Source organism: Hylobates moloch, unplaced genomic scaffold (assembly GCF_009828535.3).
Source record: "Hylobates moloch isolate HMO894 unplaced genomic scaffold, HMol_V3 SCAFFOLD_9, whole genome shotgun sequence".
NCBI lineage: Eukaryota > Metazoa > Chordata > Mammalia > Primates > Hylobatidae > Hylobates > Hylobates moloch.
The window spans coordinates 112,699,353-112,726,709 of NW_026652284.1; the positions used below are offsets into that span (position 1 = coordinate 112,699,353).

The 27,357-nt window shown below is 44.9% G+C and overlaps 1 protein-coding gene across 3 annotated transcripts in view; it reads right to left on the minus strand.

Moving 5' to 3' along the window:
- KCNQ3 (potassium voltage-gated channel subfamily Q member 3) overlaps positions 1 to 27,357 on the minus strand; it is a 349,042-nt gene that overhangs the window by 215,560 nt on the left and 106,125 nt on the right. The window contains exon 2 of one of the 3 annotated variants that reach the window (XM_058444224.1): positions 714 to 874. The exons of 1 other annotated variant lie outside the window; for it this stretch is intronic. In XM_058444224.1, coding sequence (XP_058300207.1) covers positions 714 to 784 — 71 coding nt within the window. In that variant the 5' untranslated portion in view covers positions 785 to 874. Of the gene's footprint in view, positions 1 to 713; positions 875 to 27,357 lie in introns of those variants that run through there. One more of the 3 variants, XM_058444223.1, reaches the window with a different exon arrangement.

Sequence of the window (27,357 nt, forward strand, 5' to 3'; positions counted from 1 at the left end):
AGATGCTTACTATATTTGAGCTGCAACTAATGCCTCAACTCTGGAACTTCTGAGCAAACTCCTTCATGTTTTCCTGGGCAAATCTCCCAGGAGTCCCAGGCTGGAAGGTAAACGGGTACCCCAAAGCCACAGGGTCTCCTACCAGACTTGTTTAACCTGCAGGACAGAGTCTGGGAGGGAAGAACAGGAAGTCTCACCTCACAGCTGTTCCCTCTAGTGTGCACTCCTCAGAGGACTTGCTGATGATAGAGCTGCCCCAAATACAAAATGGCTGTTTTGTGAGGAAGGGAAGCTGGCAAAGCTTCTGGAGACACTAGGGAGGGAGAATATGGTACAGACTAGGCTAAAGTGGAGGGCAGCAGTCCAGGGCCCTGATCTTGTTTTGACGGCATTGAATGGAACGCCTTCTAGGTGAAGATGCTGGTAGTTTTGCCATCACCCTCTATTGTCTTGTGTGGGCTGATTCACGCAGGTGGAATACCTGCCTGGCCCCTGTAGATGTCTGAGTCTGTACCCCTGGGCTGGATATTTTTAAGAATACCTTCTGCCCCTGGAGTCTGTGGTTCTCAGAAATAAGTTACGGTAAACAAACCACCCAAGAATGAAGGGCCATTGATTCTAATCCTGACTTTTCCAGCAGAATTCCTGACAAGTCCCTGGCCCTCTCTTTACTCATCAAGAATTTCAATGGCCTGGAAAGTACCCATTCTTACCTTTCCAGGCATGATGATGCGATGGTGATGATGACAGTGATGATGATGGTGATTATCCTATAACACTGCATTTGCTCACTTTGCTCTTTGCTAATGCTCCTATTCTTGGAATACAACAGTGAACAACACGGTTGTGTTCTTTGACCTTGTGGAATTATTTGCTAGTGGAGGAGGGAGTAAAAAAGGGTATATATAAATACTGAAGGCAATACACAATGGCAAATGGTGACAAATGCTATGAGGTGAAAGGACAGGCCCCTCAGAGCAAAGGGCAGCAGCAACCTAACTTACATAACTCATCAAAGAAGATCTTGTTTTAAATAACTACTCTTTAAACTGAGATAGAAAATATCAGATAAAAGTTATCCAGGTAAAAAGAGGAAAACCGGCCGGGCGCGGTGGCTCACGCCTGTAATCCCAGCACTTTGGGAGGCCGAGGTGGGCAGATCACGAGGTCAGGAGATCGAGACCATCCTGGCTAACACGGTGAAACCCCGTCTCTACTAAAAATACAAACAATTAGCCGGGCGTGGTGGCGGGCGCCTGTAGTCCCAGCTACTCGGGAGGCTGAGGCAGGAGAATGGTGTGAACCTGGGAGGCAGAGCTTGCAGTGAGCCGAGACCGTGCCACTGCACTCCAGCCTGGGCGACAGAGCAAGACTCCATCTAAAAAAAAAAAAAAAAAAGAGGAAAACCCACTATTCCGGATCAGGGGAACAGACCTTGAGGATGCTCCAAGGCAGGGAAGAGTTGGACACTTCTCTGAGTCTCTATTGCATTTCCTACATTGTAATTTATAATTGAAATTCTTCATTATGAAGACTGTGATCTGCTCCTACAAGTTAACTCTAAGTCCCACCCTAGGAGAAGTGAATTACTATTTGCAGCTGCTAATGAACAAAAAAATGCTGCCAGGATTGTAAGCCAGGATATGAACTGCCCTAATTTGGAATCAGCACCTTCAGAGGTGGTTACTTAGCCCTTAAAATATCTGTGTAAATTTGCAACAGACGGTTTGCTGGACTTGGATAAGGGCTGTTAGAGATAATTTTTCATGGGTGAAATAAACAGTATTTACATTAGAATCTGGCAAGCCCTGTAACTGAGGGTTTCTCTGCTGCATGGGAAATCCAATAGGGCACTCTCCAACAGAACTTTCTGTGACTGGAGAAGCATGCTACATCTATGCACCACTATGGTGTCGCTGGCCACCTCAGGCTGCAGAACACTTGTAATGTGCATAAACTAAAATTTTAATTGTATTCCATTTAAATTAGTTTCAATGCAAGCAGCAGCATGTGGCTAGTGGCTACCATATTCCATAGGTGCAGAGCCTGGCAGATCCACCTTCTCTCCTCTTCACAGAGGGCTCTGTCATCTGATTGAACACTAATCAGGCAGTCCTGCTTCAAAAGATCATCATGTTCACCTGAAAGTGACTCTTTCTTGACTTTCTAGGCTAGTAAATCGTTTGCAATACTGTTCATTCCTTTGCCTTGCTTTTCACATATGTGGTAGTGAATGTCCACATTTTGGCAGAATTTAGTCCTAAACTTGCTTTCACTGTAACATACCATGTGCACGCAAGTTTCTGGGGAAGGAAACAGATAGTCTCCCACCTGTACCCTCGGGGCCCACCTATCACTAGCTATGAGAAGCTATTAATATTCACCAAGATAATCTGACTCTTTCAGAAAAGCCAAGTGGAACTGAGTCTGTTTCCAACAGCCTTGGTTTCCTCACCTGTAAAAGCAAGAGGCTGAGCTAGATGGTCCCTGAGAGCCCTTCCACACTTCCGCCCTGGGAGCTTGTCATAGTAATGCAGATTGTCAGAGCCGGAAGAGACTCATCCAGGTCCCTGATGCTCAGGGAGGTGAAGTGGCCTACCCAAGGTCACACAGCAAGTCAACGACTCAGGCAGCATATGTGGCTAAGTTGCCCGGTTTCTATTCCACTTTAATGGGGAGATTGTGAAGATAGATTTACTTTACATTAAACTAGTATCTAATGAGTGACTTCCAAATGGAATGGAACAACCCACAAAATCAGAAGCATAGATGAGAGATACACTGTATTTTTCCTTACTTTACAGATGACAGGGGGGAAGAACAGAAAGAGAAGAGGGAAAGAAGTCTGCTGTACTTGGTGACTCATCACTGACAAAGTGGACTTCCCTGTTCCTTCAATCTGGACTTGTCACGTGACTTGCTTTTGACTAATAAAATATTATAAGATGTTAGCAGAAGTGATGCAAGCAGGGGCTTGGGATATGCATACGCATTTGGGTTTCCCCTCTTACACCTCTACCAAGTGCTGAAAGAACATGCCCTAATTACTCCACATATGGAACAGATCCAGCCCAGAAGACCTGCAGAGCAGACCTGCAGATGGAAGCAAAGCCATCCAGCCAAGCCCAGCCTTGTTTAAGCAGCTATATTCTTCCTGAAAGCATGTGAGCAAGCCCAGCCAGGATCAGCAGAACCACCCAAGCCAACCTGCAGATCTAGGAGAATAAAATGTTGTTTTGAGCTGCTGACAACTGGGGACAGCTTGTTACACAGCATTTTGTGACAACAGCTGACTGATGTACTCAGAGGTGAAATGACACGCTGAAGGCTACACCACTAGTAAGAGCATAGCTGGAATTCTTACTCTGCATGAAGCAAGATCATGCTTCATGGATGGGGAAACATGTAATGAATCATTTAAATGGAGCCTCTTTTGAGAGTGAAAAGGACCAGCGAACATTACTTTGGACCTGTGAAATGATACTGAAGTGTAAGGTGCCTCCCCACTCCCAAATGGCACACTTAGTGAGGTGAATACAAACATTGTTGGCAGTCTGGATACATCTTACAGACACTGAAGAGTTCGGAACATGTAATATCTGCACAGGTCGACACACAGACCCAATCACCCCATTGCAAGCAAGTTCTTTCCAAGAGAAAATGTCAGGGTTTCAGAATTCCTGGTGGGGAGGGGCCAGGGGCTTCGGCCCTGGTGATGCTTGCTATACTTTGCTGTAACTCGCCCTAGCTGGTGCCCCTGCCAAATGTTTCAGCTTCCCTTTATTCTGGTCTTCCTAACATCCCAGGGACAGAAGGGTTTACAGATAAGATCCTGAAGTCCACTGAGGCCAAGATACCTGTTGTAATCACCTGGCCAATGAGCACCCAGATGGCGCTGATTCCAAAGCAGGGGCCACTGCATCTGCTCCTCCCAGTAAGGGTGGGCACCACAACATCCTACCAAGGATCCTGCCAACCAGGCAAGCGGGGCTCTTTCCTGGGAGCACCTCAGAGTGCACCAGAGAGGAAAGAAGGGTCTGCGTTTTCCATCTCCTTTTCCTTGTTCTTCCCTTCCTGAGAAACAGTCTAGGGCATCTAGGGTGGTCAGTCAGCATTCCTCACGCATGTGAGTCTTAGACAAACACTACCTGGTATTGGTTTAGGTGGCCATGGAGGAAATGTTACCAAACCCTCACCCCAAGTGCCCATACAATTCTACCAGCCTTCTCTTCTGGAATTCTAAGTCCTATTTTTTTTATTAGAATTTAAAATTGAAAACTCAAGAGAGAGGAATTTTTTTTTAACAAAGCAAATCTATTCGTGTGGCTAATGACAGGAAGCTCAGAGGTTGGCCTCAGACTCCAGGTAGCAACGCTTCACCCACCTGACCTACTCACACCCCACCACTAATAACTAGGGGCCTGGCCTCCCTCACCACCCCTTCCCTTCCCCACACCTCCACTCTCACACATTTCTGCTTCCCCCACAGTGACAGATCCCATTAATACAACTTGAATATCTGCCAAGCACTAAGCATTCTCTAGGTTACAGTAACACAAATGATCCCATTTATGTCCAACCCTCAATCCCCAAGGCTGGGATGGATTATTCCCATTGTTCAGATGAGGAAAGTGAGACTCATAGACATAAATTGCCAGAGATCATAGAGCTTAGCCAGTGTTAGATCCAGGGCTAAACTGGTTTGTGTGTGACCCCAAAGACCATTCTCCTTCTTCGTTTCTTAAATTTACTCAATCAAAAACTACATCCCTGGGGATACTGTGGTGAACAAATCCAAATGGAAAGCAATCTCCCCCACCCCTGCCCCAACTCTCTAATTTCTACGAAAGTCAACCTCACTCAGAGACTGATGGGCTCACCCCTCAGTGAGCCCAATGAACCCCACGGAGGGGGCTCACTACCAGAGACCCCAGAATCCTTCAAATGTAGGTGTTCCCTCCTCCATAGTGGCTGTGAGGCTGGAAGTAGGCCCTCCCAACGGATGACCATGAGGGTCATCTGCTACAGCTCAGGCTGCACAACTCAGGGCACAAGTGAGGGAGCTTTGCCCTTCTCATGGGTGGCACTGTGACCACTTGGAAGCAGGTGACTGTCCTTAGGCTGTGGCTTGAGAAGCATCCCACTCACTGAACCAGAGTCAGGTTCCTTGACTCAGTTTTGCTTCTTTCCCTGAGAGGCACTGGCTATAGGGATAAGAAAATCACTTTGGGTTCCAACAGATGTGAATTTAAATTCTGGACCTGCCAGCTGACAGTGGGCAAATCGCTTCTGCTCTCTAAGACTCAGTTTCTTCAGTTCCATCTGGGGTGACTTCAAATGACCCCCACCGCACCCCTCTCAGCAGGGAAGGAAGTCAGTAGTCTTAGAGTCAGCATTATAGCTCACAAGTGTGCAGAACATACCATTTGCCAATCCATGGTTTGGGCTCGTTTTATGAATTAACTCAATTAATCCTAATAAAAATCCCATGCATTGTGAGGGTGGCACCGTTTTCAACCCATGTTTAGACGAGGAAGCTCAGATTATGTAACTTACCCAAAGTTACAGAGAAGAAAGCAGCTGATCTGGGTTTTACATCCAAGCAGTGCTGTAAGACAGTGGTTCTCACCAGGCGCAGGGTGTTAGGAGCAGAAATAGGGGACAAAGGGATGATCTTGACCCTCCAAGGAGCATTCAGCAATGCCCGGAAACAGTTTTGGTTGTCACAGGTGGGTGGGGTGCTGCGATCGTCTAGTGGGCAAAGATGCTGCTAAACATTCTACAATGCACAGGACCAAGACTCCTACAACAAAGACTCACCTGGCCAGAAATGTCAACAATGCTAATGCTGGAAAACTCTGGCGAGTTCAGGAACACAGAGCAAGACTCGCTTAGGAAACTCACTGCCCGGGGCTCATGTGAGGGCTAAGTCAGAGGTTGCCTGTGGGCACCCTGGCACCATAATGCTTGCAGGGAGGTGTTCCTTAGCTCTGGGGGTGACAGATCGGACCACAAGGTGGCGCAAGTAAGTGATAACAACAGTTATGCCAAAGGGCTCATCCTTTTTCTTTGATTTTATTTTTCATTTTTTATGAAGATTACGCTATTTTAACACTGTTGTGGCAAAAATACTCAGTGACTCGTGTCACGATTTTCATAGCTGATTTCATGAGTTTTTGACAGTTGATGGTGGTTCCTATAGTTAGGGTTATTTCTGTCTTTGGGACAGTATGGGGAAAGGGAGTTGGTGCTCACGGCACGCTGCCCTAACCCCAGTTCCACACTGGGCATGATGTCCCAGGAAGGCTGGTTTGGATTCATGGAAGGGATGGCATGAGAGTGAAGCACACAAAGTAGGATTTTAATCCCAGTACTTTGGGAGGTCGAGGCTGGCGGATCATGAGGTCAGGAGTTTGAGACCAGCCTGCCCAACATGGTGAAACACTGTCTCTACTAAAAATACAAAAAATGAGCCAGGCATGGTGGTGGGCGCCTGTAATCCTAGCTACTCCAGAGGCTGAGGCAGGAGAATCGCTCGAACCTGGGAGGCAGCGGTTGCAGTGAGCCGAGATCACGCCACTGTACTCCAGCCTGGGCAACAAGAGTGAAACTCCACACCCCCCCACCCACAGCCCTCTGCCAAAAAAAGTAGGATTTTAACTGGCAGACCTGGGAGAAGGCAGAGGGTGGAAAGAAGAGAAGGGAGAGGAAGGGAAGGAAGGGGAAGGGAGAGGAATTTCAGGCAGAAGGACCATCAGAAAAAAAATATTGATCGACAACTAAGGACAACCATTGGGCACACGGAAAAGGTCAAAACCGGGAAGTTGAACAAATGTCTGTTCAAACTTTGGCTCTTTCACTGAAGAGGGACTTTGTGCAAACCTGCTAATCACTTATGGTCTCATTTTCTCATCTGTAATTTGATTAAACAATACTTGCTTTCAAAAACTTTGGTGTTTTCTTTGGGCAGCTGAGGCGGGCGGACCATCTGAGGTCAGGAGTTCGAAACCAGCTTGGCCAACATAGTGAAACCCTGGCTCTACTAAAAATACAAAAATTTGCTGGGCATGGTGGCGCACAGCTGTAATCTCAGCTACTCGGGATGCTGAGGCAGGAGAATCGCTTGAGCCTGTGAGGTGGATGTTGCAGTGAGCCGAGATCACGCCGCTGCACTCCAGCCTAGGTGACAGAGCAAGACTCTGCTTCAAAACAAACAAAAACTTTGGATTTTTGTAGCAACGAGATGAGGTCATAGGCAAGAGAGAACACTGTAAGCTCTAAAATGGCTGCAGATGAAGGTTACTAGAGCCTTGTTTGTGGTCATCAGTGTGTGTTCCCTACTTGTCTACTAAAAAGGGAAAGAAGCCCTGAGCCAGGTACTGTGGGGAACACACAGAGCAGGAATATAGCACCTGGCTCAGCGCTTTGACCAAACGGGAGCTTGAATAGTGAACCTTCTGTGAAATGTAGGAGCTTGTCTGATTTCCCTCCTAGTGCCCATCTTGTGCTGGCCACTCACAGAACCCCCATGTGTTTGAAGAAAAGCTAAGACAGATATCTGCAGGAGAGGCAGCTGGCTGCTGTGTGCTCTCATGGGATGGAATTCACCATCAGTGAATCATTTATTTTCAGGGTCTCCACCCCCATAGGTAGACTCACATTAACTAAACTGATACATACATTCACTAGCATGCTAACTGATTACTATATAGTGAGAACAACGGCCAGCGATATCAGCCAATACTTCCATTGGCCAGTTTATCCCTGCAGATCACCTGTAATTAGAAATTGGCTCGGTAAGAAAGGAATCAAAACGGGGGACATTAGTTATATTATCTGAGTGTTCCATGACACTGAACTTCTAGCCAGCCTGACATTTCCATCTCCATTTCAAGGATACAGAGCCACTAAAACCAGGCAGGTCATATTCTGGGGTCAGCACACCCTTTCCCCTGAACAATGCTCAGAGGACACTTCCCGCCTGCTTCTCAGACTCCCCATATCCATACTTCCATGGTGGGCCAATGCTATTTCTGATGGGCAAATTATCGCCTCCAAGATATTCCTACCTTCCGTGAGATGACAGCTTGGTCTTGCTCTGGACTGAGAGCCATTCTGCCATATAGATCTTGGATCTCCTCCTCTGGAGGCTGAATTCCTGGCCAGTCTCTTATTTCCTGTGCTGCTGGGCTTGTGGAGTCAGTGGGGCACCCCCAATACTCCCTGGTAGCCTCTGCTCTTTATAGTCCTCAGTATACAGCCACCTGGCCTGGGGACGGGTTTGAGGGACATGGGTTCAACATCCCAGCAGCCTTCCTAGATAATCACCCTGGCATTGTCTCTGCGGCTGCCCCAAGGATATAGCCCCAGAAAGCAGTCAGCAACAAGGCCAGTTCTATAACAGTCCTCATATCGCAAAAAACCTCTAGGGAAAGAGAGAAATGTTCCTTGTTCTTTATGCTAGTTGACTAAGAGCTTATCTATTTATGAAAATGTCACAAAGCACCTCTAGACCAGACTGAGGTCAGGATTTAGGATGCTTTCCTTTACCTTAATGTAGAGCTGTAGGCTCAATGTGCATAAATTACCGCTATAAAAACACCTCAAGCCTATTTGTTAACCAGTGGTGAGCAAGGATCACACATCCAGTAGGGCCTAAGATGCCCTAAGATGCTCTCCAGGGCCTCTGTGCCTCCCCTCCACCCCAGCACCATCACAGCCACCCTGATGACTGAAGGAGTTCTCCAGTCCAAGAGAAGCTGTCCCTCCAGTTATCTGTCCAGGGAGAGGCCCCTGACCCAGGCTGAGCCAATCAGAATTGTTCACTCTCTGTCACAGTGATTGGTCCAGGGACTGACATGTAACCCTGAGTCTGCCAATCAGGACCCTTTCCTGGAAATTGATGAGAGTTGAAGAAGAAGAGCCAAAACAATCAGAAGGTGAGTTTCAGGCTGGTAGCAATCGTGTTTCCATGCCCTCAGGGAAGCTGGTCTGAAAAAATAAAGCTGGCAAGCAAAGAGAAAAAGGGATGAGAAAGGGAATGCTGGTGGGATCTGAATGTTCCCCTGGTTTCTCTTGAACCTGCCCATCACATGGTCTACTGACATGAGCCCATATAGTCTCCTTTGTCCCTAGTCTTGGGAAAACACAGACTTTATCACTTGCAACCACAGAGTCTAGGCTTACTGGACCTCTGAGATATATTCACCCACAAGAGTCCCTCAACTACCTGATCCTGAATTTGCCTTCAGAAACTCCAAAGATTGCGTGGATTCTCCAATGGTCCTTTTACTCAGGGAGAGTCAAATAACAAAAGGCAAACATCATCTTGATGCCAAGAAGTCAGGTAAACATGGCTTTGAGGGCAGGCTCACCTGAGTGTGGATGCGGTTCATGAAGGTGATAAGTCAGATAAGCACGCTCCTTCTCTGAGCCTCAGTTTTCTCATCTATAAACATGGTGATAATAGCAGGGCCATTGGTGGATCTCCTGAGACTCTCAGCACAGAGCCAGGCACTAAATGGAGGCTCCATGAATTCCTTGTTATTCAGAAAGTAGCAGAAGACACGCCACTGCTCACAGGCTGCTCACCTTCAGCCATCACAGAAGAAATATAAGTGTTCATTCGAAGCCAAGTTTCTACAAGAAAAATGTGCTGGGAAGAGAGCTGGACTGGGGCAGGACAGGAGGGACTGATTGAAAAGATGAGATGGCAGCAGTGTGACAGCTTTGACGCCCACTACTCTACAAAGCAGGAATGATGTTTTTAAGACCACATATTCAAGTATCTTCCCACTTTGAGGCTCTGGGCCCTCTGGATATGAGAGCTCTCAGGTAGACCTCAAGCCTCCATAGAGTGGCTGGATGTGTGTCCACTCTGCAGACTCCTCTTTCCCCTCAGGAATGACACACACTCTAGTCTTGGAAACAGAATATCAGGAAGCTCTTGGGCTCAGGAGGAAGCCCCATTTCCTGATGTATAATTATTGGCAACAAAGCTGGCATCTACAAGACCCCATCTAACTGTTGTGCTATTTCTTAATTGCTTTACAACCCAGAGGGAAAGGGACTGTGATTAATGCCCTTCTCAAAAACTCCAGCACCTGGCACTTAGTGGATGCTAAATAAATATTCATTGAGTTGATTTTGTTGAGTGATGGCCCAGGAATGGGATGGTCTATCTGGAAAGTAGTGAGATCCCCATCAAAGAGATAAAAAACAGAGAGTGATGACTACATGACAGAAATGCTACAGAGGCAATTTCAATATGAGTTGTGAATTGGATTAGATGTCTTTTAAAATATGTGCCAGACTTGAGGTTTTACAGTCACGTGTCTCAGGAGAGACTACAGTAAATCTAAAACTATTTTATCAACAACAACAACAACAACAACAACAAAACTAAAGGCCTTGGAAATCTGGAAGTTGAGTCACTTGCCCAGGCAGGACCAAAAACATCTTGAAGATGATCATTCCTTTCTAAATGAGCCAGAGAATACCACGTTACCCACCCAGTCAGACCATGTGGCATTAGATTCATTTGACATAAAACAAAAATAATGCCCCTATCTTAGCTTGGGCTTCCCCAAAAGCAGAACCCAAGAAAAGGGCTGGGAGTGGTTCCTTTGGAAGGTAATTCAAGGAAGCAAGAGTGAAGAAGTGAGCCGGTAGAGGAAGACAGGCAGAGAGGTGCGTCAATGTGAGGGTGTGCGGTGGAGAACAGGGGCTCGATTCTCCTGAGACCACATGAGATACTGAGAAATCTTCCATAATTGTCTGCACGAAATGCAAAAGACTGGCACATTTATCCATGTCTCCTCTCAGACAATGATTGTGCTGGCACCAGGGTCGCTGTCTGCACTGCACTTGTGGAATGAGTTTGCCTGCACACAGTCATTTGAGGTCAGTCTGCAAGTCTGAGCTACCCCAGCCAGTCCCAGCCAAAAGGAGATATGGGATGAGTGCAGGAGACATGGGCACCACAGGCAGCTGCAGTCCTAAACTCATCACTCCATGTCATCCAGATCTGCAAAGTCACAGCCCTGTGTGCCAGTCTCCGAGCTGTTGCTTCTGTGATCTTCCTAAGACTGTTTTCTTTGCTCAAAACCCACAGGACTACAAGACAAGTCTAAAACCCTTCTCCATGGGACCCCCCACTCCACTGGTCCATCTCAACCTTTGGCTGCTCCTCCTCCAATCAGAACCTTCCCCTTGCACTCTAAAGAGTCACCTGCTATTCCTTACTCATGTCCTCCCCTAAAGGCCTTTGTGCTCTGGCGCAAAGAGCTCTGTCTGGAACACCATTTAGTTTCATTCCCATCCATCAAACTCCATCCCGTCCTCGACAGCCCAGCTGAAACATTTCTTCCAGGGAATTTGCTCCCTTGTGAGTATACTTACTGAGTTGCATTGTAATTTGTGTAAGTGTTGGTGTCCTCAGAAAAAAGGAGCTTCTTTAAGGTCAGGGATAAAGTTCTAATCTAACTTCAGGGCCATTCATAAAGGAGATATTCAGTGAAAGTTGGCTGAGTAAATTAATGGATGATTCCAGAAAACTTCTCCCTTCAAGGCCTCAACTTCTTCCACTTTAGAATGAAGGGGGAGGAGCTGAATTAGAGTTTCCTGCAGCATCTTCTGAGAAGTCCTAGCACTGCCAGATGCCTCTAAAGAACATATTCTGAGGCCTAATGGGTTTGGGAGATGCCTTAGACCCGCTCTGGGAGTCACTGTGGCTCTACAGAGAATTCCTTTAGTCTCTGTTTAAGTCAACAATGCCCAGATCCATTCAGCCACAGAATATCTAGAGGAAGAAGTCTACCAAAGAAGGCTTATTGGCTAATGTTAGCTGAGACATGACTTTGGCTCCTTCCAACTCAAGAATTCTGTAATCATCATCAAACTCTGATGAAGCTGAACATTACAAATACATGTGTGTGATTCAGAAAAAAAATAATATCCTAGAGCTCTCCAAAGGTGAGGAGGCAGGAAGCTTACCACCATGACTGGGGTTGTTCAGAAAGAATGGATGATCCCCACCAAGTGCTGGGGACATCCGCGTGGAATTCAAATATGGGCAATATCAGGAGGTCTTCAGTTAGTGCTTCCTAATTGTGTCATTGGTTATTACAGAAATAGTAATGATGACATTAGCATAACAAATAATTTGATGGAGTTTACAAAGCACCTTTGTATTCATTCAATTAATTATGTTTTCCAGGCATATCCAGGTCAAGGCACTTGCCTGGCAGGTGAATAAGACCCCTTTCCCAGGAAGCCCAGGCCCATGCACTGCCACATCTGCCAACTTTTCTCCTGGCTCCCACCCACTACTTCCTGCTAGTGTTTCCTCAGCTTCTGACTTCATCTGCATCTCCATGCCTGCACTGGCCCCTTGGATCTGATACAGATTTAGTTTCTCAAGCTTGAACCTGGGCACCCCACTTCCCCTGATGCCATCTACCCTTGACTTCTGGTTCTCGCTTCTCCCAGTTACAACTATCCAATATGGCCTCAGATTTTAGGACTCTACAGCACAGCTAGGTCAATGACCAAACTCCCTTGCTTGGAGTGTCAACCACAAAATGACAACTCTTGCCACGGCCTGCAAATCTCTAGCAGTCCAGCCCCTCAGGGCCTCCCTGTCTGTCCTCCCCATTGCTTATGTTGGTCCCACTGGGCTGGCTTCTCAGCTGTTCTTGAAGTCAGCCAAGCAACTCTGTCTAGATATCTGCAGAGCCCCTTCTTCTATGCCCCCTTCACCCTATCTCTCATCCCTCTTTATTTTGCTTCCTCGCACTTATCTGCACTCGACCTAAGAGATTTGGCTTGTTTGTTGATGACTCATCTCCTCTCACCAGAATGCGAGCCTCATGGGGGCCGAGGCTTCATTTTCTCCCCTGCTATTGCCCAGCACAGGAACAGAGCCAGGCACATAGGAGGGGTTCAGGAACCTCTGGTGGAATGAGTGAAGGAATGCACTTTCAACCTCCCAGAGGCTCTTGAAGGAGGCGCCACCTCCAGCCCAGCCCTTGATCTAAGCCCCTCCTGGCAGAGACCTCAGACTCACGACAAGAGCTGCTAGCTGTGCCTCCAGGCCCCTCTGACATCTCTTGTCCCTCCTCTTTCCTCCAGTCTCCCTTGGACATCACCTCATTTACTTCCTTCTTAGTAATGTTCACGGTCCATACCTCCCTTGTGTATTCCTCGATTTTCTCCTTTCCTGTCTGTTTTGATCTTCAGAATGTAAGTGTCATGAAGGTATAAACTTGGTATCTTTCGGATGCTTGGGGTCCAGGACAGTGCTTGGCACACAGCAGTCATTTATAAAAATGGAGGAAAGAAGACAGGGAGGGACTGTGACCTGGCTTCAGCGTCACTGCCCAGGCCCTTCAGGGCCATGCTTCCACCAGGCTACTGCTTGGCTCTTGATTATGGCCTCAGTCCAGAACGCCACTTTTTGAGTGCTCTTATCTCTCTGGTTTCCATTCCATCCTCTCATCTAATAACCAATGCAAGCTTCCCAAATTCCATCCTGTTTTACAGATAAGGGGGCTGAGGTACATATCAATGAGGTTACTGAGCTAAGGCAACAGTGAACAAGCTGGTATGCTCGACTCCAAAGTCCAGACCCCTGACCACTTTCCAACAGCCTCTCTGAAGCCAAGTAGTTTGTTTATAAGTGGAGCTGCACAGAGAACACTGCATGCAAAGAACAACTCTGACTCATCCGATGCTTCTGCGGCATGAACCTCCTCAGCACCTCACTCCAAGGTTCCCTTAGCAAAACTCTCCCCCAATGGCCATACCTGGTAGCTCCAAGGCAGAGGTCTTTTATGTCTAATATGTTCTTTTATGTACTGACCTTTTAAAATTAATAGAATATTTTTTATTATCTGAATTTCTCAGAGTGAGGACTTGTGGTTCATTGTTTTAATTATGCCTTAGAATAGCAACCTCATTTATCAGGCTGCGAGATTGCTGTTTGTGAGAAATCTTCCCAATAACGTAAAAGGATCTAAACAGAACACTCAAAAAGAAAAGAAAAATAAAATGAAACGGTTGACAAAATATATATGTAAAAGGGTCAACATTAATAGCAGCCAAAGAAAAGAAAATGAAATAAACTTCCTTTCTCACCAATACATTTAGAAAAATCAAAAGAACAGAAAAACAAAATTCCTAATTATTGATTAAGAAAGAATACGCCAGTAACCGTATTTTGGAAATTAATCCAGATAAGATATTTTTAAACTTTTAAACTGTCCATTCATATGTGTAAAACAAAGTCAAAGATACATGCCAAGCAAAGACCTTCAGTATTATTTATAATGAAGTAATAGTGGAAGACAATAACTTCTTTAATCTACATCTAGGGGAAAGAATATTATAAAGCCATTAACATTACATTAACACAATTATGTTAGCAAATATTAAATAATAATAGTAAAATGCTTATGTTTTGTGTAATTGTGAAATGAGTAGTATTTTGAATTATAGGATGTAACTTGAACAAAGAAAAAAACATGCAAGAGAGCTCCTAAAATGTTGATAGTGCTTTATATTCTGCGTGTGGCTTGGAAGATTTTCTTTAGCAATCTTTTTTCTATTTTTTATTTTACAATATTTCAAAAGAGACCAGTATTAATTTCATCCTGGAAAAAATAAACATAATCAAAAAACACTCAAAATGTAACCTTTCTACATCTTAGTTTAGATCTACCAGAAGATTCCAAACATGGGGCGTTATTTTCTAAGAACGTCACATTTTTACCTGTGGAAATTCTTTAATTCTTACTATTTACCCAAATTCAAATCGTGCCTTAAGGACCTGCCAAAGTGCCACATTGCCAAGTCATTTGCAAACATCTACTGAGCATCAACCTTCCAGTTCCAGCAGAAACTGAGAGGAATAAACAAAAACCGTGCCCTTGAGATGTTCAGGCCAGTTGGGGGCAATTGGTGCTTAAATAAACAAACAAGAAATGAGGACATGCTGGGACAAATGTTCTAGCAGGGGTTTTTGTGCTTGCTCCTGAGTAAGCCTCAGAAGGCTCTGCTGAACGGGAAGTCACCAAGGTACTTTGACACCAGAAAGTGGAACATTTGAGCCAGGCTATGAAGGGGACACAGGATTAACCAGGCAAACAGGGGGAAGCATGAGAAAGCAGAAATCAAATGAGTGCAAAGACAAGCAGGCTTGAAGGGCATGTGGTCTTTAGAGGCAGGGAAGAGTCACAGCTGGCAGGAAAGCAGATGTATTGATCTGGGAAATGACAAGAGGCCAGAGGATTTGTGACTATGTGAATAAGTCTTGTAATGGGGCGGGAGCGGTGTGGGTTGTAAACAGGGAGCAACACAGCATACATCTGAGTTCTTAAGGCTAGAGGGAAGGAGAGACAAGAGGTAGGAAGTCCCATCAAGTGAAGGTTTGAAAAGTGAAGGGGGAGTTACCAAAACCTGGACCCTGCCTGGCACCTAGTAGACTCAATGGGTACTACCAACAAGACAGACAAAGTCATGGGAAGGGGGCTAAGAAACCAGATTCAGAAGCAAGCAGTTCACTCAATCAAACCAGCCACTTGCAGGAGAGCTAACAAGATGTGTAGAGCATCTCTGATGGCTAAGTTCAAATTTCTGAAGATGTAACACTAGTTCAGAAGGATATTGGTAGATAAAACGCAAAACCACAGAAGGGAGTCATTTGGAAAATGAGTTTGGAAAAGGCTAGATTATGATGCTGTACTTCTCAGAGCCTCTAATAAGTTAAATAAATTATCCAAAAGATGGATAAGTGTTTCCCAAATTATTTGGTCACTGAACACTTACTTCCATAATTTATTAAGGTCCCTTGGAATGCACTTTGGAAAATGCTACCGGACCAGGAGGTGTGGTAAAGGGGGAAGGGGAGAGGGTGTCAAAAGTGGGTCTTGTACAGATTTATTAATATATTTACATAAAGAAGATCCAAGAGCACCTGTAAGGAAACACATCAGGGAAGGCGCATACATGCGGGCAGCCCCTGTGTTCCTCAAGTCCACATCTCCAAAGGCACTGGCTGGCCCAAGAGGTGATCTGATTCTGTAGCACGCTGTCACCATCCACCCTGGATGCCATCTGTTAGCCCACAAACTTAGCCTAGGGCCTGACAGTGGCTCCCGCGTGCTCACATCATTCACTCTTGTTTTCATGAACCAAGTTCCATTGGAACTTCTGCATCCCACAGCTCCTGCTTCTTCTGCTTGTCTTACTTTCTTTCTCTCTTTCATACTTTCTGAGTGTCAGCTCTGTGACAGGAACTGGCGAATTTCAAGCCAGGCTGTTCTAGTGTATCCCTAACTGACCCTGTATTTAAAACTACATCTCTCAACAAATCTAAACTCAGATGCAATTATCTGTCTTTTTTTAAAAAGTTCATGTGTACCATTGAAGTTTGTGTTCTGTTCTTGGCTAGCAGCAGCATAATTTACCTCTTCATTTGTGACCCTGATATTTGCAGGAAAATATTGTCCCCAAATGCCATTAGTTTCGACTCCTCAATCCATCTTCCCTGACACTTAGTCAATGATTCTCTGGCTCTAATTCATCACATCAAACATAATGCAAAAATTGAATTAAAATATTTCAGGGCAGATAGAATACAAATTAGGACACAGGATGTGGTTAGCATTGTGAAAGGCAACACTGGAGAAGATATAATTTGAAACATTTAAACTGTGAATTACTTTCAGTGGGGGTAGGGAGTGGAGACCACCCCAATCTAGGGCTCCAAGTGTTGGCAATACATCTGTATAACAAATAGCTTACTGCTCTGGGCTGATGATCCCACATTACGCAGAATTGCCTAAGCCTTTTCCACTGAATCTGCCTTTCACTGAGAAAATGTTCCCCATCATGCCAGGGGAGGTCACTTCTGTTTATCATCTCAAGGTTCAGGAAATAAAATGGTGAGAGCCTAGGCTGAAGGGAGTGTCACTGCTGCGTTTTTGTACATTCCAGAAGGCAAGATACAGGTGTGTCTGGCTCACAATTATAGGCTCAGGACCTAGGACAGTTCCTAACATATAGTAGGCAATTTTATATAGTATTTAACAAAGGGGTTTAGTAAACGGATGGATGGATGGATGGATGGATGGATGGGTGGATGGATGGGTGAGTCAGTATGTACTTATGCCAATACTATTACTTATACTACTAATCATATAATAACAAACATTGATAAATTTCCTAAGTATTTTTGGGGTATATTTAATTTAACCCTTTCAACAACATTGTGAAGTAGGTACTATTATTACCTTTCTCCTTTTACAGACAAACTAAGCAGGGAGTGCTAACTTTATCAGAATCATAGAGCTAGGAGGTGGCTGTCTCCTATTGTCCACCTTCATCTGGTGACATAGAATAGCAACAGGGAAGTGAAAAAGGCCACTCAAGCAGCCAAGATACTGGTTTTTGTTTTACATTTTGCTTGTGCTGTTGTTTGTTTATTCAATTTCACACCATTTACTATTCATTCCTTTTTACACCCAGAGTCAAGCATGAAGACTAGCCACAGTGAGAGCATAATAAATCATGTTGAACAAATTAATGAACAAAGGTTAAACCTACTTTATGCTGGGCTCTGTGCTAGGTGCAAAGGAGCTAAAATTTATTGGGTGCCAACTTTGTGTTAGATGCCTCCAACTTGTGTGAGAGGCGTTGTGTTAGACGCCTTATGTGGGTGAACTAATTTAAGTCTTACAATAAACCCAGGCATTTTTCCTACGTTTTACCCATAAGGAAAGACAATGAGTGTGGGTGCCTATGCATGTTTTTTCTATCATACCATCTGCTTCCAGTTGCTTCACAATGTAGCACCTTGGCTGGAGGGGATGAGGACTGAGGATGTGAACTCCCTGGGTTTTCAGGCTGGCTCTGACATTTTGCAGCTGTGTGCAACCTTAGACAAATTAGTTCACCTCTATGTGCCTCCATTTCCTCAGCTGTAAAATAGACGTAATGATAATAATTGTACATGCCTCAAAGTTTGTTGTCAAGTAAATGAATGCTGATAATAAATGTAAACAGAATCTGGAACAAAGTAAGTATTTGATGTGTGACTCTACTTGTATAGTTTAAAAAGTACCACTATGGCTGGGCACAGTGGCTCACACCCGTAATCCTAGCATTTTGGGAGGCTGAGACAGGAGAATTGCTTGAGGCCAGGAGTTTGAGACTAGCCTAGGCAACATGGCAAAACCCTGTCTCTGCCAAAAATACAAAAATTAGCTGGGTGTGGTAGAGCATGCCTGTAAGTCCCAGCTACTCAGGAGGCTGAGGAGGGAGGACGGTTTGAGCCCAGGAGGTGGAGGTTGCAGTGAACTAAAATGGCACCACTGCACTCCAGCCTGGTCGACAGAGCCAGACCCTATAAAGTACCACTATATTTATATTGAGATAAACTATATAGATGAATACAGACAGAATTGACATCTTTATCTTGTTGAGGCTTCTTAAGAGCCCGTTAGTCTCTCCCATTTATTTAGGGCTCTTGTTGTTTACCTTCAGAGTATTTTTAAGTTCTCTTCATATAGCTCTTGCACATTTTTAGTTAAGTTTATCCTTAGGTATTTTATATTTTATATTACTATGGTAAACAGTTTTACCATTACTATGGTAAATTGTATATCGATTTCTATATATGACTTTTTTGCCGTGCCCCCTTATCGAGTCTCTCTTAGTAGTACATTTTACTTGATTTAAGTTTTCCAGGCACTAATCACGTTATCTGAAAATAGCAATAATTTTACCCCTTCTTTCCTAATCTTCTTGCTTCCAATTCCTTTCTCTTGCATAATAACATTGGCTAGTATCTCTAGTTCAGTTTTAAATAATCGTGTTGATGGTAGATGCTCTTACCTTTCAACCTCCTTTTTAACTTGAATTCCCCTCCTTTTTACTCTGAGTTCTTCCATTGTTTTCTCAGTAAGCATGATGCTGGCTTTTGAATTAAGGTAAATATACTTTACGAAGCAATATTAAGTATCAATTATAATTTAACTAAGAAAATCTTCAAGAAATATATACTGAATTTTGCCAAATGCCTTTTCAGCATCTATCAAGATGCTCATATGCTTGTTCTCTTTATATCAATTTACTGAGGTGAAAAATGTTATAGATCTCCTAATGTTACATACCAGAATAAATTCCATTTGATCATGGAATATTCTTTTAATGTATTGCTGGACTCTCTTTGCTAATATTTTATTTAGAATGTTTGCTTAATTTCATAAGTGAGATTGGACTGTAGTTTTCTATTTTGGGGACCTCTTCATTGAGTTTTGGGATCGATATTATAATTGCTTCATAAAAAAAACTTTGGGAGTTTTTCTTATTTTTCTATCTGAGCTGCACATCTTAAAAAATGAGCAAGAATTAGCCAGGGGAGGAGGCTGGAGGATAAAAGGAGGAGACATTACATTAAGGGCACAAATGAAAGAAACAAACATCAGGATGTGCAGAGAACTCTGATTCTGAGGGTGCTTCACACAAGGCCTGAGCCCTTCTCCTCTCCTTCAACCCCGAACGTCTGCTTGGAGGTAGCTGTATACAATTGTTTCCTCTTGCATATTGATCCACAATGATTTCCCACATCAGTATTTTTTTTCTTCTTCAACGAGATTATGAGACTTTCCTTCTGTTTATCCCAGAGAAGAAGTTCTTGGATTAAACTCCGGAAACACATGGGTGTATAAAGAGCTAGGCCATGGTATCTCACTAATAAATTAAGTCATTCACACTCATTAAGTCACTCAGTCACTTATTCTTCCAACATTATTTAAACCTGAGGGCAAGATCTGGAAAAATAAGAGATGGGCTTTGCTTTCAAGATCTTAGAGTCTAGCATAAAAGAATAATACTAGTACTGTTGTAATCTGCATGACAAATTAAGCTAATAGGTGGACTTTGCTTTTTCAATACAAAGCAGTTTTCCCTACAAATGTTTCTTAAACCTCTACTGCCGGCCACCAAAATCTCAAAGATACAATCAGACAATAAGAAGCACTCCTGGCATAAGCTGGAGGCAGCAGCACTTGCTGAGTTTCACAAGTCCTTCTGGTAGACCTAGTGCTGTGGGTCAGCTTGTACTTTCTGCTAATATCTTTCTCCCAGATCAATTCTCAGAAATAAATATGCTCATGAGTCACTGTGCCCCATCCAGAATGACATGGCTCCCAGGATCTCTACTCCTCCCAGACATATTTGAGAATCAGAACTCCCAGAGAATTAGAGAATATGGCTTGGCACGCAGTAGTTGATTATTAAAAACTTACTGACAGATATTTTGACATTCAGCTACTTAAATCCTGCACCATCATGGTGCAGGAATATGCTGCACCATCTAGAAAGGGAAACAATACCACCTTCTTCAAGGAGGTATCACAAGGCAACAACAGCACCTCCTTTCACAGGAGGTATGTGAGAACTAATTACAGTAAGTTCTCAGTTCTTGGAAACCAAGACTTTATGTGAAATGGCGTATAACAAAATCGTTTTCCTTATAAACATCACAGTAAAACAACATTATTCACTTTTTGAGGGCCGGCTGTCTATTGTTTTTCCAAGAACCTATTGAGGGCGTTAAGTGAGGACTTACTATAATAGGAGTGACAGAATCAACATGAATTGAGGACTTCCTCTGTATACACACTGTGTGTGCTGCATAATGTCTCATGTCTTTTTCACAACAATCTTATTTGATATTAATAATATAAATAGTCATGCACAGTGGCTCACTCTGTAATCCCAGCACTTGAGGAAGCTGAGGCAGGAGGATCACTTGAGTTCAGGAGTTTGAGACCAGCCTGGGGAACACAGGAAGACCCTGTCTCAACAAAAATAAAAATAAATAGCTGGGTGTGGTAGCACATGCTTGTAGTCCCAGTTACTCAGGAGGCTGAAGTGGGAGGATCACTTGGGCCCAGGAGGTCAAGGCTGCACTGAGCTGTGATTGTGCCACTGCACTCCAGCCTGAGTGACTGAAAGAGACCCTGTCTCAAAAAAAGAAAAAAAGAAAAGAAAAATATTTTTAAAAGAAATGTTAAAAAATAAAAAATAGCACTACCTACTTTTTACAATAAATGTTTTCGTTTACACTAGTTTTAGAGTAACTGAAAACTTGAGAAGATAGTACAGGGATCGCTCATATATCCACAAGCAGTTTCCCTGTTGTTGACATCTTACATTACCATGGTACATTTGCACAGCTATATTAACTAGAGTCACATTTTTTCAGATTTCACCAGTTTTTCCTTTACTGGCCCTTTTTTTCTGATCCAGGATCCCATTCAGGATTCCATATGATGTTTAGTTATGTTCATTAGGCTTCTTTAGACTATGACAGTTTTTTAACTTTGCTTGTTTTTGATGACCCTGACAGTTTTGAGAGATACTAGTCAGGTATTTTGTAGAATCTCTCTCAATTTGGGTTTGTACAGTGTTCTTTCTTCTCATGATTAGACTGGGTTATGCGTTTTGGGGAGGTAAAGTGGCATTCTCATTACATCATATCAAGAGTACATACTATTAATGTGACTATCACTGTTGATGTTGATTTTGTTCACCTTGCTGAGGTTGTTTCTTAGGTTTCTCTATATAAAGCTGCTTTTATTATTTCTTCTTTACATACTGTACTAACTAGCAGAAAGCCACAACATGCAGCTCATACTTAAGGGGTGGGGAGTTATGTTCTTCTTCCTTGACAGGGAGTTTCTCCATAAATTGTTAGAAATTCCTCTGCACTGGAGATTTGTCTAGAAGCAACAATACCCTAATAGCAATGAGCATACCCACCCCATTGTCCAATAAAAGAAGCCAGGGTTCCTTAGGATAATGTCTGATTTTAGGGCTGGGTCAGGGAGTATAAAAATGAGGCTGGAGTATCTCATGGTACTATAAAGTAAGGAGGTGCTCAAACACCCCCCCCACACACACACACGCACACAATCACACAATAGGGGGTTGTCAAAGAGACACAGGAGCCAACAGAAATAGTTCCCAATCATGAGGAACTGTGGTTCAGCAAGATTCAGTAACTTGTCCATGAGCACTCAGCAAATGGAGGTAGAGCCAGGACTTAAGAACCAGAGCCAGGTTCTGATCCTGGAAACAAGTTCTTATAAGCATCATCCACACACCTGGCATTATAAGCTCCTTGAGACAATGTGTTCAGAGTGTTTAGGAAGACATGGAGTATGACAAGGCTTGCAATAAATATCTGCTATTAAATTATCACCAGTACTATCTCTCCCCACTCACGTGAGGCTCTTTATCCACGCTTTCCTCACTCCAGGCCTTTCCCATGCTGCTGTGTTCCCTCTGCTCACATGCCCTTTCACCTGTTCTCTCTTGCTGGAATTCCACTCATCTTTTAAGACTTGGTGGAAACCTCTGCTGTCTCCTAGTCTGGCTGACTCTGCCACTGTGACTCTCAGCACTCTATCTAGGCACTTCCTCTGCCTATTCATGGTTTCCAACGGCTGTTACCTCCAGCTTATCAAGCTCAAAGAGGGCAGGGACAATGACCACACACAGGAAGCACTCAGTAAATATCCACTGAATGCTTGCATGAATAAACAGCGAATTTGCATTTGTGATCCCCTTAGTGCCCAGCACAATGTTTGTGCAACAGCAGGTGCTCAATACATGCCTGCTACATGAATGGATGAATGAATGAGCAATTGAAATTTCTTGCAGAAAGCTCACCCCATAGCAGGAACAGGTATGATTAAGGGTATCCTGTCATGTCCTCCTGATGCTTTGATGCTTGCCTGGGGGTGAGTCCTCAGCACTGCTGGCCAGCTGGTGTGGGGAGAGGGGCAGCATCTGTGAGCTGCCAGCCTGTTACTTCTGGCAGGCTCTCTGTTTGTGCCATTAGAGCCCTGTATTTTCTTCATGGCCTCAAACAGCTCCAATCAATTGGGAAGAGGAGAGCAAGACGTTCAAGCCAAATTCAGCTACAGAGCAATGGGGGAACTCGTTACACAGTTGGTGTAGTGGGAACCACGCACTCCAGGCTGAGCAGACCCTGGAGAGCAGAGCCCATAGCCAGGAATGCCCTTCTTACTGGTACTATTGGAAATAATAATTTGTTAATAAAAATATTAACAATAATTGGTTAATAACAAGAGGCAGTATTTCTCAAATGCTAAACAATGTGCCAGGCTCTGTGCAAAGTGGTTCTCATGCCTAACCTGGCTTACTACTTACCAGTACCCAGTGAAGTCAGTCGTCATCTCCATTTTACAGATCAGGAAACTGAGGCATAGAAAGTTACACTGTCCAGGCCGGGCGCAGTGGCTCATGCTTGTAATCCCAGCACTTTGGGAGGCCGAGGCGGGCAGATCACGAGGTCAGGAGATCGAGACCACGGTGAAACCCCGTCTCTACTAAAAATACAAAAAATTAGCCGGGCGTGGTGGCGGGCACCTGTAGTCCCAGCTACTCGGAAAGGCTGAGGCAGGAGAGTGGCGTGAACCCGGGAGGCGGAGCTTGCAGTGACCCGAGATCGCGCCACTGCACTCCAGCCTGGATGACAGAGCGAGACTCCGTCTCAAAAAAAAAAAAAAAAAGAAAGTTACACTGTCCAAGAGCAAGCAATTTGCAAAGCAGGGGCCAGAACTCCTAAGTCTAAGCCCTTAAACCACTCCTCTAGGGTTCTGTGCACTCCCCATTTTGCAAATCCTTGGGAACATCCCTCGTTTCCTGGACACCCTCTCTGATCACTCCCAGATGCATTCGTTGTTGACTCCCAGGCACAAAAAGATTGGTGTGGACACAAATCTTCTCACAACCTTGCCTTATCTACCCTCTCCTCCATCGTCAATCTGACTCTCCTTGAGGTCAGGAACTGAGGTTTTCTTCTCTCCCTCAGTGGGACATGGGGCACTTAGTAAGCACATTTGTTGATTGGTTGTTTCACGGGGCTCTGGTAGTTTGCGGGGCCTATTTGTTCCTCTGGAGTCTTTAGCCACCATGTGGCATTACAATATGATCTACTGGAAATGATACTGAAACCGAAAGCAGGTACTTAATAATTGCTCTAAATGGGACTAAGAGTCTGCCTACTGCAGCTGTCAACTTTATACATGGGCAGTCAGGGAAGACTTCCCAAAGGAGGAGATGTCTGACCTGAGTCACCAAGGATGAGATGAAAATGACTGGCAAGTAAATAAATATAACCTATGGCTACCTTCAATATGCTGGTCCCCATAGAAGAGCAGGATTTGTGAAAGAAATCCCTCCCTGAGATCTTGCTCTGTTATAAGTAGGGACAAGTATCTTCAGAGGCAGGGAAGGTGGTCCTTGTCTTTGTGCCAAACTAGGACAACCAGGCAAAAACCAACACCACTCTCCATGAAGAAGGTAAAGCTTTATCCCTTTAAGACTCAAGAAGCACAGGCTGCATCCTCCCAAGCACTAGCTCCAACGTGAACAGTCAATAATTCCAAAGTAAATATCAGCAGAGGAGGCCTCATGTTTCTTCAATCTCCCTCCGCACACAGCAAACACATTATGCCACTGCCCTTTGGTGAGCACCCTTCCTTAGGCTGCGGCCTGTGATTGAATCTTGAGAGCTACTCTAGGGGGGATTTGTAGCCATTTAAGATACCGTTTTGCACAGGGTAGGTACAAAGTCTTGGTCAAGCCTTGCAGTAAAGAGCAGCCAGTCTTTCAGGACCATTTAGCCTCAGGCCTTGCCCATCGCTGCCAGCTCCTGTCCCAGCCCTATCCTACCCCATGCTGTCTCCTTGCTTCCTCTTGCAGCCCCATCTCCAGCAGGGGAACATCCGCAGCCCTTTAATGGCTTCCTCTGGGCTTCTAACATCACCATTCTATTTCTTAGTGGTTCTGTCCCAAAATTCTGAGTTCCCTTTCTTGCTTACCCCACCGAGTCAGCTCCAAAGGGCTTTTCTTTCCAAGGCTGCAGCTTCATGGATGGCTGCAAAATCAGACTGTCTCTGACACTGTCTTACTTCTGATGCTCACTGGCTAAACGTTCTTGGGCAATTTCCTCCACCTCTCCAAACCTCTAGCTTCTCATCTGTAAAATGGACATCTTATTAATACTACTCCCCCAGGGCTGTTCTGAGATGGGAGTGAAGACATAAAAGTGCTTAAAGCCTGGGCACAATGGCTCAAGCCTGTAATCCCAGCAATTTGGGAGGCCGAGGCCGGTGGATCACTTGAGGTCAAGAGTTCAAGACCAGCCTGACCAACATGGTGAAACCCCATCTCTACTAAAAATACAAAAAGTTAGCCGGGAGTGGTGGCATGCACCTGTAATCCCAACTACTCAGGAGGCTGAGACAGGAGAATCGCTTGAACCCAGAAGGCAGCGGTTTCAGTGAGCCAAGATTATGCCATTGCACTTCAGCCTGGGCCACAGAGTGAGATTTTGTCTCAAAAACAAAACAAAACAAAACAAAACGTTTAGAGCAAAGCCCAGCAGGGTAGGCCTCAGGTAAGCATCCATCACTCTCCTTAGCATTAGCTCATGGGCCGGTTGTGAATATTAGAGGCAGAAAGGCATGCAAACTGCAGAGCTCGGCTCCTGGGGGAAAGTGCCCTGTGAACATTAGCATGGTTAGTAAGGAGCAGGTAGAGGAAAGAACCGAAGAAGGAACAGAAACATGACCAGAGATAATAGAATCTCACAGAATTGCCATGGCCTCAGTCCCTGGTTGGGATTCTGATTCGCTAATGGACCACCAGGCCCATCCCATCTCCCTGCGCTTTCCCGGCCCCATGCAGGCCTTTTTCACCAGGGGGGCTCCCCTTAAGGCAAGTCATACTAGCACTTAGGGCCTCCAGCATCAGACATGGGCATTGAAAAGTCAGCCACCTGCAGTCTGAACACACAGAGAGGGAGGCCAGAGAGAGAGCCCTGGAGGCCTACACCTGGGGTAAGTCACTTAACCTCTCTGTGACTCCATTTATTTATTAATATCATTGGGCAATAATAAAACACCTAACACACAGACCCATTGTGAAAATTACATGAGGAGATGGGCCTTAAAACGCTACCAGATATTAATACGACATACTAAGAATCATATAATAAGATGTTAGGAATGACGTTTGTCAAGTGCTTTCTCTCCGCCAGGCCAAGATCTAAGGGCTTGACATGTACTTGTTTGTCTAATTCTCACCTACCTACATTTAGCTACTTGTATATACATCTCCATTTGACTCAGAGGAAACTGAGGCACAGAGGGATTAAGTTCAATGCCCCAGGTAACCTAGCTAACCAGTGTCAGAACAAAGTCAAAGTCCAGAGCCCCCAAGACCCAATGTCAATTCTGCCTCTGCTTGCTGACTGCATTGAAAGAAATTAACAGGTCTTCGTTCTTCTCTCCCACTGGATAGAGCTTAGCACTTGACAGATACAGGTGCCCAGTGAGCTCTGCTGAATGACTACAAGGAGACAGCTGCCCTGAAGATGAGTCCTCCCTGCCCAGCTCCCCAGGTTGGTTCCACTCAAGGATAAGCTCATCACTCCTGCACACTTTTTCCAGAGCCCCTGCAGGCCACGGCAACCTTCTCAGTGGAGAGTCGTGTTGCCAGATCAGCATCCACCACCCTCCCTGAGGTGGGTACCAGCGTCTGAGTCTGCCCCCACCCCCGGGGTGCATGTTCTCCTGGGTGCCATCAGAGACCACCCCACAGGGCAGCCAGGGGGAAGGACGAAAGCCCCAGGCAGCTCTCATGGACCAGAGCCTTAAACTCCCTCCTGTCAAGGAGGCCACTTGTCACGGGAGAAAACTGCAAGGGCCCAGGAGTCAGACAGACCTGGATTGGAACACTGGCCATGACCCGACTTGCTCCATGTTGTCAGGGAAGCCACTTGACCTCTCTGACCCTGTTTCCTCCCTTATAAAATGCAAAACCTACCAGCCCTTTTCTCATGGTGACATTGTAAAGACAAGATAAAGGACAAATGCCAGCTCCAGCACCAGGCACCTCAGGAAATGGTGACTCACCTCTAGAACAGAGAGCAGAGAAACTTCATCCAGGGATGTCTTGCCTGAGGCTTCCCCTTAGGTCACTATCCTCCTGCACTCCCCAACCCACTTCTATCCTACCTCCTGCTGCAGGGGCCTTGGCCCAGTACTGCCGCCTGCTGGCACTTGCAGCACACACCCCTCCCGGAAAGCTAACTTCTTAAAAAAATCTTTTATTTCAGGTTCATAGGTATATGTGTAGGTTTGTTACATAAGTAAACTCATGTTACGGGAGTTTGTTGTACAGATTATTTCATCACCCGGGTACTAAGTTGAGTGCCCAATACTAATTTTTTCTGCTCTTCTCTCTCCTCCCAGC